Genomic DNA, 13,232 nt, shown 5'->3' with positions numbered 1-13,232 from the left:
GCAGTACCCCCATTTTGAAAATTGTTCCAGCACCACTGCCTACAGAGAAATGTCTTGTAGACTTTTTTTTGTAACTGACTGTCGACTGATGTTACCCAACAGAGTCAATCAAGAGAAGATCAAGACGCATCGAGAAACCATCATTCCACCTCAAGGACCTGGGCCCACTGCCCCCAAGCCCGCCAGCCGAGGGCTCCAGAATGCCAAAAATCGTGTCATGTCACCCTCGTCACAAGCAGAAATAGGTACAGAATGACAGACACAGTAGATGAACATTCGTTTTAGGTGGTAATTCGTGTGCTGGTATTGATGATAAGAAGGTGTTCTCCAAATTCACATATTATAGGAGCGTGCATAGTTATGAGATTTGTGGTTTCCCAAACGTGCATAATTTTTATTCTCTGATAATTCGTGCAAAACTCCTGAAGTTATGTGAAGCATTTATAATTTAAAAAAGGGTGCCATTTCAGTTTCTCTTCAAAGAAACAGGAGTGGTTCCCATGAAAACCAGGTGTTGTTCAGGGCACCAGGGTATCTGGTCCCAGACGGAAGCAGTTCCCGTCCTCTGATCTTACCTCTCGTCTGCCTGCAAATTTCCAATTAAGACCCCAGTACTAACCTGAGCTGCACCTCACCACACCAGTTCTGGTCCTTGAGCACTGCACTGCTGTGACCACTCACTTAAATTTAAGCCAGTAGATGTAAGTGCAGCCCACCAGCACTATCTTTGGGGGACCAGCACTTAATTTTTCTCAACACACTTTGAATCAAAGCATGAGAGAGAAAAACACAAATAGGGGGGAGGGAGGAGAAGGCTGGCAGAGCTAGACAGAAAAACAGTGACAAAGGAATAAAGAAAGGGTTAAAAAGAACCCGCAAGAGTGAGATAAAAAGGCAGGGAGTATCTGGAAGTGTATTAAAAAGGCTTGAGGTGGAATCAACACTACATAACCTTGTTATTCAGCACCCCAACCTTCGATAGAGCCAATCAGGGTTTTCTGAGCAACACCCTAGGCCCGACACTTATTCTATTACAAAGTAGATATTGTCCTCCACAGTATACATTGTCTCTTCCACCTGCCCCTGGATGGGCTAGCCTCCTCCATAGCTCCTGATACCACTCTTCCTCATGCCAGTGCTTGCGGGTGGGTGATGCTTTCTTTCTACAATTTCTTGCTCCAGAATATTCAACCGTTAATATATCCTGGAGAAGAAAATAGACATAGGGGAGATGGACCAGATTTTTTGTGCTATATTTCGCATAGTGGGGCAAAATTGTGAATTCAGCTAACTTTGCGAAGGCCGACAATTCCCAGTTTCACAGGACTATGCAGTTATAATTAAAAAAAATGTCCAGTCTAAAAATATACAAAATGTAATGTATCTTTGATATTCCCAAAGCTCTTTCTGTCTGACTCTAACTTTCTCTTCTCATGGGATCCCTTTGTTGAGTGGAGGAAGAGGTGGTGACGTGGGGTTGTGGGATAAGTGCTTTAAAACAATTTTGTCTTTTGCATCTTTGATAGAGTTCGACCGACGAAGCTCTGGCTCCCAAGAACCTGAAGAATCGCGTGAGAGCTTGGCGCAGAGGATTGAGAAAGAAACAGTGAGTAAAGTGGTACTGAGCTTGACATTCAGATTTCTGTAGGGATGATTCAGATTCAAGTTACGGTTAGGTAAGCCTCAAGACTTTAAGTGACAAGATGCACAGGTGAAGGAGAAGAGACAAGAAGGAGGTGTGAGGTATATGCCATTACCTTCCAATCTTCCTTTAACAACATGCTAGAGGTATCTTTTTGGTTTTAGTGGCTTTATATTTTTCTTTCTTCTCCATTACTTTCACAGCAAACACTGAACTGCACACTGGACGACATTGAGTTCTTTGTGGCGAGGCTTCAGAAAGCTGCAGAGGCCTTCAAGCAGTTAAACCAGAGGAAGAAAGGAAAGAAAAACAAGAAGAAAGCACCAGCAGGTACAAACTTTCCGACAATTGAAAGCATCTACAAAGAAAATGATTGAAGCACTATAGTTAGCCAACACAAACCTAACCAGTATATGAGATACATACAATATACTCGAAATGTTTACTCCACTGAAATCGAGCAAAACTAAAATAAGAGATCATCTAGAAACTACAACCTAAAAATCAGAGCGCTTAAAAAGCAAAATCTTGAAAGCACATCAGCTGTATAGGCTCACCTACAAATAACATATAACCCTATATAAAAAAAATCTACATGAAAAACAGTTATTCGATGTCAAAAATACCAGCATACTGGGCCCACTCCAGAAACCACGTGTAAAGACATTATAGAAAGATGCATTTACAGAATAATTCACTACTTACTCAGGGTTTGATGAAAAAATAGTGTCAAAAACACACTGTGCAATCTTCTGTATATATGAAGCATGATAAATATATCACACTGATGATGTCTGTGCAAAGGTAAAACTAAACCAATGATACAATCTGAATAACTTAGTAGGACATATGGGAATACGATTCGAAAATACCCCTGTTTTCAGTTTCTGAAGCGCGAATGTATATTTTATTAGGTGTATACCACACAATAGAATGAGAATACCTCATTGTATGCAGCAGCCGAGGCTAGCCCCAACTTTGTGAATTGACCATCAGCCGTAGCTTTTTTCACTCAAAATACAAATAAAAAGCAATTAGGTAAGATGACATAAAGGTCACAAATTAGCATAGATGTGAACTTCTTATTACTAAACTCCCCCTTTTGAACTTAAGTGTAGCGGAGGCATCCATGATGGTTTTATATGGGCTAAATCCCTTACCTTCCCCCTTTCTTTTAACTAAATCTGAAACCAGTGGTCTCTGTTTCAGAGGCCATCTTAACTCCCGCCTTTAATGTCAAACTTTACGCCATCCTTTGTCAGCCGTGATAAAAGGTCATTCACTGTGTGCTTTAAAAATAACCCAAAGCGCTCTCACTTGAGAGCCAAGCAACAGAGGGCGAATGTGGGTCTGTTGCTTCACTCAGTTTCTCATATGCCCTATGCATGGACAACAGTCTGAAGGTAAGAGGTCACGCCGAACACCATGCCCAATCACAGCTCTTCATTGACGTCTTTTTCGTTTAGTCTGACTAAACGGCTCCCCGTGTCTTTGGCTCGCGAGGTATGTCTTGGCTATAGATGGGAAAGCCACTAAAGGCTTGAGCCTGGCTTTACCCAGATTTCATGTTCTGACTCGTAACCAAGCCCAGGTGCTCTAGGGTTCCTGGGCAAAAACCAAACCAAACTGAGCCTTCTGTTTTTTGGCTTCCCTCCCTCTAGCGAGCTGTCACATTATTGTTCAAGGGGTCTGGGTCCATCATAGGAGAAGAGAAAATGAGAGAAAGAAGGAAACATAGAGGGAGTGTGTGAGAGAGAATAGAATTAGCTGCATTGGGTGTATAAGTAATAGGAGGAAGTGGGCATATTTTACAGCATACTCGTGATAGTAGTAATACATTATAGAAACCTATAGAGTCGCATTTGTGTGGTACTAATGACAGAGTTCTTCTGATTCCTTCCTTCCAGTGTTAAGTTAAAATGTCTGTTTCCTATGACAGGTTTAACTTCAATAAAAAAAGTTAACCTGTGCCCTCATTGGGGACTTCAGGGCGAGGCATCTGCAGTATAACTGTGTGCGTGGTTACACTTCTTTATGACCCTGTGAGGCCTACCACCACCATGTGCAAAGACCAACGCTTCACTGTAGACGATGATGGGATTGCGCATGGTGAGTGCACTGAAGAATTTGTGCAGGAAGTCCATCACACTAGTCCACTTGCCTGCTGGTAGTCATGGATGCTCCCCCGCACCACTCACTGGCGCCATTCCACAGTTGGCTGGCGCACATGAAATACCTCGCGGAACAGGAAGCCTACCAGCAAACGCTGACCCCTTCAGTGGAACCGCTCCACCGTAGGCAGTAGCGTTGAGAAATCCAGGGCACTCTCACTCTGACAACAAGTGCTGAATGGGTGAACCCTCCCGGAAACATAGGAATGTTTCCCCCACTCCTGTGGACATAAGCCCTGTGGTACCATGCAGACGCCACAGGGGGCAGCGCATCAGCATCGAAGAAGCCCAGAAAACCTAATTTGCATAAAGTACAAATGAGAACAGACAATTCAACTCAGCATGTTTTCTTTATCTTCAAAAATTCTATCAACAAGAGTCAAACAAAAAAATAACCAGTGCCAGACTCGTGCACAAATGCAACGAAGAGGGCGACTTTTACCCATGGAAAAAACAAGGGAGCCTTGCTATCGTGTCAGTGAGTGTTGACCTACCCAACGCTTAAATCCCCTGTGAACTGAAAACTAATGTGCGTAGAAATATGTTGCATCACCTGGCAGTTACTGCTTTTGAACTATTTGGCGTGCCCTTCTTCAAATGAACACTTTGAGTGAACACCTTGAGACATCCTTTCTGACTACTGTGGTCTCCAAAGACTGAAGAAGGGGCATGCTCTATCTAGTAGGGAAAGGGATCTACAAACTCCCTCATACCGTCGGTAAGGCTGGTCCCCATTCACATCTGTCACTCCAGTCACTACTCCTAATGTATATTTTTGTTATGGTTGCAAACCCAAAGGAGGAAGCATTTCTACTAAGGCAAGTGAAGCAAAGACCTGAGGAATCCGTCAATGAGTTCCACATTCACCTCAAAGAACTCGCCAGCATATGCACCCTGCAAAAACGAAGCAGATGAGATTCATGCACAGTTCTTTCAATGGTGAGGCTCTACAAAACTGAGAGGGCAAATACTATAGAGCCAGGCAATATGTTACTTGACATCTTTCATGCTGGGCTGATCCTTGGAACTCTCCAACACCCAAGTCTAGTGCATCAAGTCCATCAACAATAGGTCTGTCAGCCTGCTAATGAAAGGGGGGACAAGTGCCAAACCAACTGTAGGAGCTCTCTGAGGAAAACTCTTCAGACATTGTGAAGGCACTTTCCCTCTACGATTCCACAAAAGGATAATGATGCAGAACTAGTGGAAAGAACAATCACTTTGCATGGGTCTGTCGTTCAACATGTGGGAACAGAAATCTGTCAAAGAAACTAGGCATCTGTTGACTCCTTATTAGATAATGTCCACACACTTTTGAGTTGTAAAAGTAAATGTGACACCTCCTAAGTACAACATGGTCACTACTATCGGTCAGGTTAGAGTGTGAATCGTGAGTTTGACCTCTCCAAGTAAATACCTTTTTTATCTAAATATTTTGCAAACTTATTTGAATGTATTATATTTATACTGTGCTGGTTAGAGTGATCAATGTGAGTGGGGAAATTCTTGTGCATGCTGCCACAAAAGAAGAGCATCATTTTTGCCTCAGGTATCATTTCCAAAGACTAAGTAGTTGGGCACTCCCTCAATCAAATTAAATCTGAGTTCTTGAGGTCCAGCATCAGTGTTTTGGGTACAGGTTCCCTGCCCCAGAAGTCACTCCAGACCAGGACAAGATGGTAGGCATTCAGTCAGCACCACCCCCAACTTTGGAATCTAAAGTAAGCAGTTTCCTGGAGATTGTAATATATTGTGGCACATTCATACAGAATCTCATCATGTTACTGACAGAACCATTGATTAGCTATCCAAATATACAGTGACCTGGCACTCGGGTGAGTCCCAGAGAGCAGCTTTTCAAACCAAAAAGGAAGCGTTGCCAGAAACATCAACTCAGAAATATTTTGATCCCTTCACAGAAACAGTTGATATCTGTCTTATGGGCCTTGAGGCAGTATTGTCTCAAACGTAGCAGTGTAATGAGTAGGGGCTCCAGTATCTTTTGTGAGTCGAGCTTTGACATCCCACTGAGGAACTATACGCCCACATTGGGAAGGAGGTCATCATGGTTCACTGAGGATGTAAACATTTTCATCTGTATGTTTATGGTCATCGATTCCAGCCAATGACCATTAATCATAAACCTCTGATTCCACTTTTCAAAGGATCCTCCTCTCAGTCTCCGCCTCGAATTGAAAAATGGATCCTCCAGCTCCAGCAATACTCGTTCTCTATGAGCTATTAACTGGGATCAAAGTAGCCATCAGACTTCTTATCTAGACAATCTTAACCTGCAACCACTCAAGAAATGATTGAAGCTGGAGGGACGGAAGAATAAATTCCGTTCATAGTTGAAAGTTTGAGACCCAAGCAAATGAATTCAGAAGATGGAAAATAGCTGTCTGTGTTGTGCAGCAAGTTAATTGGGTCCGTTGTTAGAAAATCTCCATGTGCAGTCCTGAAGCACAACTGACTCTTCGATCTTTGCACCATGTTCACCATGACTTGCCTTAATGGCTTTTAGGTGCCTACTGAGAGGGAATTTGTTGGTTATTCCCAGAGCTGTGCGGCTTGCCCATTTCAGGCTTTAAGGAATTGTGCAGACCATGAATCGACCAAAGTCTAGTTTTCTGGACTAGATCTGATGGTAGAAGAGACCAATGAACAATGCCAGGCAGCCAACACACGAGTCACCAGTGCCCATCGTAACTCAAGACATTGTTATGTGGATTTATAAAGCGCACTCTCACTTCTGTGGGTATTCTGGAGCTGAGCATGTGTGTGTGCCCTGCACACAGTAGACTCGTAAATTGAAAGCCAGGTCATCAGCTGATTGTGGAATTCAAGAAGAGAGGAGGAGTCCCTGATGTGGAGTGGGAGGTTGTTTCATGCTTTTTGAATGACGTAAGAATATGCCCATCCTTCTGATGTGGTTCTGTGTATGCATGGGATGTGTGCGAGTAGGAATCCTGCGGAGGGGTCTGGGCAGTTGGTGGAAGGAAATGTGGCTGTTCTGTTAGGTGGGGACTAAGTTGTGCAGTGTCTTGAATGTATGTGAGGATTTTGGAAGGAGTGCGTCTGTGTGTCGGGAGCCGGTTGTGTATTGCGTACCAGTGGAACTCTCCGAGGTGTGGTTTGATGCGAGTTCTGTGTCGGAGGCTGAGGATGAGTCTGGCTGCTGATTTCTGGATGGTTTGTAGGCTTCTGGTGAGTTGGATGGTGATCCCAGCATAGAGGGTGTTCCCATAGTCCAACTTGTTAGTGACTAGGGCATGAGTCAAGGTTTTAATGGTGTTGCTTGGGAGCTATGTAATGATCTTCCTCAGCATCTTAAGGGTACAGAAGCAGCCACCACATTCATGGACCAGAGCCAGCACAGGTGGTGCATCACTTCCTAAGGACAAGTACTACAAGTACCCTGAAGTAGAGGTTGTGAGTTCCTCATCAGCCAATGATCTTATTCCAAAACTAGAGAAGGACATGGCCACACACAGGATCATCAAAGAATTGACAATGGGCCCCATTTTCACAGTTAGGATATGAGGTTCTGATTCACAAAGTGCCTACACATTCATTGTGGAGGCCCCAGAGTCGTGGAATAGTCTCCGCACTTTGGGCAGAATCTCTGCAATGAAAATTCTCATTGTGGGGATTTCGCCCTGAGGGGGGACTCCCCCACAACTGCGGGACGTCCACCCTGAGTGTGAAGACCCTTTGTGAATCAGGCCCTAAGAGTGTACCTATGCTTTTTGGGAGTCGGGTAACGCCAGCTGGCCAGTAGCCGCTAGCCAAGGGAGAAGTGACATGTTTTATGAAGACCTTGCAAAGCATCCCACTATGAACAGAAGCACTGGTTCATCTGTGCCTTGGGTGAATAGTTAATGATGTCATTCCACACCAATTCATTGTGTGTTCCTGAATTCCTTGATAATGAGGGGACATTGGCTCAAAAGCAATGAGAAATGCAACATTAGTTAAAGGACCAAGTTACGAATAATAGTTCTAGGCAATTAAATACTTCTGAAACATCGGCACTCTCTTGGCAAAGTTTGACTCCCTTTGGGATTTTTTCTTCGGCTGCTGTAAAATTGAGAGGAACTCAAGTGACGTCCAAGAAAGGAACTGAAATAATACCTTACAATTTGTCCTTCTTCAGAAAGTTTAGAATTGAACTTGTATCAGATGATGACCACATGTCAGTAATGAGTGATTCAATGACAACAATCCAAGAAAGCCCACACAACGCAATGGGAGTTCAGAGGTCTGATGAGTCTATGACCATGCCTACAGAGATCATGGGGACTGAACGTAACTGACCAGTGGGAACCAAGTGAACAGCCAAGTAAAGGTTCTATGACATCTGCCACTCCAGTTTCATCTTTGCTTTCGTGAGTAGTCTACTCAATATATAATATAAGAGGAAATCCTCCACCATCTCAACAATATTGAGATTTTATTCAGCAAAGATTGACTTTGATGCTGTTCTGTTTTTTTTTATTTTTTTAGAGAAATTAAGTGTCGTACATGTGTGACACTGTTGGTTGAGCTCTTTAAATGGTTATGTCCCATCATGGTTTTATCTTCAATAAAAAGGTCCAGCCATGCCCTCATTAGGACGTTCTGGGTGAACCATCTGCAATACAACTGTGTGTGTGCTTATATTATTCTTCAAGTCTTCTGGGTGGTGCACAGAAGAAGTGAAAATGGGAGAAAGATGGAAAGATTGAGAAAGTGTGTTTGTGAGAGAGACTATAAAGGTGTAAGTGTATGAATAAAAGGCGGAAGTGGGGCAGTCTTAGATCATGACTCATGAAAGCAGCCATACATCATAGAAGCCTTTTGCCCAGCGTTCTTTGGCTAGGCTCGAGCGTGGACTTTTAGTGCCAAGCAAGACCTCCGGCCTGGCTCTACCCATGAATTCTCTGCCGTGCCCGCCTCTAATAATCTTTGCCAGCAGAAAGCAGGAGGCTTTCCTCCAGCAAATTATTGTTCTGTTAATACTATGCTTTACTGCAGATAGCCACTAGGTGTCGCAGCTGCACTCATTTTGGTTCCAAAAACGCAGAGGCACTGGGAAAGGAAAATAACCAGAAGCCTATTTCCCTTTGACATAAAAGAAAGTGAACAAGCATTGGCGAAGCCAACAGGTCTGGCTTAATGTGCACACAAGTGTAAACACAGGCATTCATAAATGCTGTTTGTAAGCACAAATGCTGTTTATCACATTAAAGCATGTCCTACTAGCTTTCACAATACTGGAAAAGGTAGCAAAAATCTGAAAATAAACTTAACTATGCTGTTGCTTACAAAGCAACAGCATAGTTAAGTTTATTTTTCAGATTTAGAATCCTTTCTCATGCATTCTAATGGAATCACTTTGCGGAAGGCGGAATGATGCATCACTAACTGATAGCATGTCATGACAGAGTAATATTCCTCTAGCTCGAGTCAAACCAAGGCCCATTCAATCCATATTTTAATGATTCACTCAAAATGTATCTCTAAACCGCTGCATTGTCAAGCCAGACCTAAAAGGGAAGTGTACCTTACCTATGTGGGCCATTATTATGAAAAATGTATAATAGCTGTGCTCTAATATCTGGTGTGTTTTGTCATGCTCGGATATACTACTTTGGGGGTCATTTAAAATATGTGGGAAGCTATAAAACATCCAGTGAAATGCATGGAAATTGGTTTTCAGTGCATTTAGTGCTATTGCTGCATTTTGAGAACAGCAATGCATTCTGTGCCCATTAGTACAAGTGCGCAAAACTGGCTCTAATTTCACACCACTAAATACCTACAAGGAGACAGAAACAAGTCTTCCACATGTATATGTGCAGTAATGTCATAATAACTGGTGGTGGTACCACTATTACAGAATGGTGGTATAGCAGCAAAACAGCCAGGATTTTGTGAACGACTCCACAAGTAGGGCCCTGCTCGCTTCTCACAAATGGCAATGCAGCCCAGCTCCACTGTACATAAAGTGCTTTCAATGATACCCTAAACACGTTCTTCTAATTCTTCCCGGTATTTCACCATCAGGCACCCCCTGCTTTCAGCAGGCAGAGTGTTATGGGATAGTACAGAGTTTTACCGGTTCAGGGAAGAGTAGTGTTAAGGGGGAGTACAGGGTTTTTAGGATTTAGAGAATGGTAGCTGTATGGGCTTTTTAGGATTCAGGGAAGGGTAATTTATTGCACTGGTAGCCAAGTTGACAAAATCGATCAAATAAAGCACAAGGATAATCATGATCGTTAGATGTTTGAACACTGCTGTGCACACTTATCTATTCTGCAGGCATCTGGCTGGTAGTGGAGGTCAAGGGCTTAAGTGTATACTGCTGTACATGGCTGCCCCCAAAGCTTTTCAGAACACTGGGATCTTAGCAGCAGTGACATGTTGTCACAGCTGCAACAATCATGGGCATGCGCCAGGATGTGGTCAGGCGAGGGCCAGTGTGACCTTCGTGGGCACTGGGCGTTTTTCTGGTAGGCCGGAAGGGTAGGGCCGTTTTTGGAGTGGTGGGGGGCGTTTATGTTACTGGAGGACGGTTTTGCAGCAGTGCTGCAATATCAGTCCCCTGTAACAAAAGCAGAAGCAGTGTTTCCCACCAGCACCCCCTCCAAACCCCCCTCCGGTGCTGGTCCGACTCAATTGCCAGGGCTGGTTTGTGTTCTCAGTCCGGTCGTGGGTGAAGCCTAGTGGTTTGTGGCACCAGTAGATTATGGGGGCTTATTTTAAATCCTTGAGGCTATCTACTAAGGGTGATTCATCCTTCAAATGTAATACCTTTATTAACAAGCATTGGCATTGCCAACAGGTCTCACTTTTGGGACCTTATAAGTATTTAGTTATGCAGCACAATATCCTTGGTGCAACAACATTAACTGATGCATTGCTAAACACATATAAGGTCCCAAAAGCGAGACCTATTGGCTATGCTGGCCCTCCTGATGAGGGGATACAAAATCCCCTGAAGTTCCCAGCCCAGCTCTGGATAATGTTGGATGGGGCCACGCTTCTGCAGAGACCCAGGTGCGGGACTGGTTGCAAGCCTAGGGAACTGGATCAACACTCCTGAAACATAGAGCTTCTTCTCGGGGCAGATCGAAGAAATGCACTCATGGAGCCTCATGCAGCAGGCCCCTGAATCCTATTTTGAGAGCACAGATTTGTGTTCAAAAGGTGTATCAGTTTCCGAGTAGAGACCTCTGCGTCATCACAAGTTCTGCCACTGCCTGGAGAGCAGCGGCCCCATTCCAGCTGGTTTTGTGATACTGATGACCTCGTCAGGGGCGGTAGCCGTGAAATACTCCTACAAATGCGTGTAAACTTGGCCGTAAAAATAGGCTTTCTAGCGAAATGATGGAATGCGACGAGATGACATTTAAAACTTTGCATAGTACACAGTGCAAAGGTTACTCTGCTTTAACCTCAAATTTAATAGGTTGTCCTCCAGTCAAGGTGAATTATAATTTTCAGGTGATAGTAGTATGTAGGCTCTTGGTTGGGAACTGGTATCGTAGGAAAAAAACCTTGCAAAAGAGAGAAAGGTTGTTATGATTCTAGCGCGTAAATACAGTGTTCCCTGACAGAGAAGCTACAAACTATAGTTGAGTGTTTTTGGTCGGAATAAATCCCCTCATTAAATGAAAACTAAAATAAAAACGACATGTATTAGGTACTAAAGGCCTGTGCTGCCATAAGAGGATTGATTTTTTATCTCCCCACCCCTCCACCTAGCCCCTCTCTGTCCCCCACTCCTGATAAACTCTTATACTTCTGCCACTCTCTCTTCTCTATTACCTAGTTCAAACTCTCTCCTTTCCTTCTAAATACTTTTCAATGTATGTGAGAGTAACATTTGGCATACACGGCTTAATATCCAATAATGTTTTGAATATATACTGTAACCTTTTTACTCAGAACCTGGTTTTGCCATCTATCTCACTAGCCACACAGTTTTTTCTGTTTTATTGCACTGTTTCATGAGAACTCAAATTCTTTCTAAAATTAAAAGAAGCTAGAACATCAATAACATTAAGTTAATGCCAGTTATTCAAAAACATTGAAAACACTACATAGTAGCCGAAGGAGGTGCTGTTTTAGCAACAAGCGGTTAAGTTAAATACGATACTAGTTTTAAGATTTCAAATAAACTGTGTTAATCGAACCTGTTCCATTACATCTCATAATCACAAAAGTTATTATTTTATTGCTTTAACCTCGGAGATACCTCATAAACTCCATTTGATTAATACATTTTGCAAAAACACAACCTGCGTTAAGAGCAGTGCACCAGAAGGCTTTCAAACTTATCTAAAAGGCAGACTATATTAAATTAACCATGTATCGAGGTCGTTGGCCCTGTTTGGATATGGGCTCTCCTCTCTACATGCAGAACTGCTGTAACCACGAGAGTCTGGAGTGGTCAAACATGTGATTCCAGCTGACAAGGAAGTCATGCTCGTATATAGCTCAATGGCATTAGCACACTTCTGAACACTGACCTTTTTCAGCAGATAAGAGAAGAGACCTAAAGAGATGGAGTTTTTGTTCTGGATCATTCTGTGGAACCAAATGGCGGGGGAGCTGTGGCTAGAATTGGGGCTCTAAGTATATAAAAGGCGAGACCTATTGCATTTTCAATGCTTTTTATTTATTTCCGTTCCCAAAAGGCGATTTCCTTTGTTCCCCTTTGCCAGCTGGTGGAGTCCACTGTTCCTTTTATGAACAAACCGAAAACAGGCTGCAGGTCTGTTCTAATGCTTCCCCTCCAGAGGCTCGCTCCCTTGACGTGGCTTTTTGCCTTTACACGCTCAGAGCGTGACTAGTAATTCAGTGGAGACTCCCAAATATTGTGTACTTACCTTTATTTTCACCAGTGTCAGGAGTAGTGCTGTTGGATTTTTTTTCCCATTTTGAAAATTTTGAAAAATTCTCAATTTACAAAATTCATAAAAGTTGCATAGTTACCCAGCTTACCTTTGCAAAGTTTTTTGCACATTTTAAAATACGTTTCCAGGTTGGACAATGTATGCAAACTTTTCCCGCAAGTACACCTTTTGAAAAATTGTCTGTGCACATTGGCTTTGCACAGGGAAAGAACAATATGGCCCTCGTTCTGACTCCTGCCGTCCAGAATCTGGAGCGCGAGTTTTTACCCAAATTTGGATTAATATTTGGGTTAAATTACTGCACCAAAGCTGTTTTTTGCAGCACAAATTTGCCAAGTAAATTGTGGAGAAATGTGTGCAGGGAAATGACCATGTTCTCCATCTGCTCCAAATCCTTAATACTACCTCTATTGATATTCTGAAAACTTGCCACAAGAAGACAAACAGTTTGAATGTGGGTAATTCAGTTGTGCGAGCTCAAATTGGGAATGCCCTCCAGGAACCATTCCAGAAGCA

The 13,232-nt window shown here is 43.1% G+C and overlaps 1 protein-coding gene across 1 annotated transcript in view; it reads left to right on the top strand.

The window, feature by feature from the left end:
- EPS8L2 (EPS8 signaling adaptor L2) overlaps nt 1-13,232 on the top strand; it is a 411,521-nt gene that overhangs the window by 331,136 nt on the left and 67,153 nt on the right. Inside the window, exons 8-10 of the mRNA XM_078682812.1 lie at nt 103-245; nt 1,527-1,606; nt 1,846-1,972. Of these exons, the coding sequence (XP_078538938.1) occupies nt 103-245; nt 1,527-1,606; nt 1,846-1,972 (350 nt within the window). The remainder of the gene's footprint in view (nt 1-102; nt 246-1,526; nt 1,607-1,845; nt 1,973-13,232) is intronic.

This window comes from Lissotriton helveticus, chromosome 3_1 (assembly GCF_964261635.1).
Source record: "Lissotriton helveticus chromosome 3_1, aLisHel1.1, whole genome shotgun sequence".
In the NCBI taxonomy this organism is placed as follows: domain Eukaryota; kingdom Metazoa; phylum Chordata; class Amphibia; order Caudata; family Salamandridae; genus Lissotriton; species Lissotriton helveticus.
The sequence above is the reverse complement of the archived record's forward strand: the minus strand, read 5'-3'. Positions and strand labels throughout refer to the sequence as shown.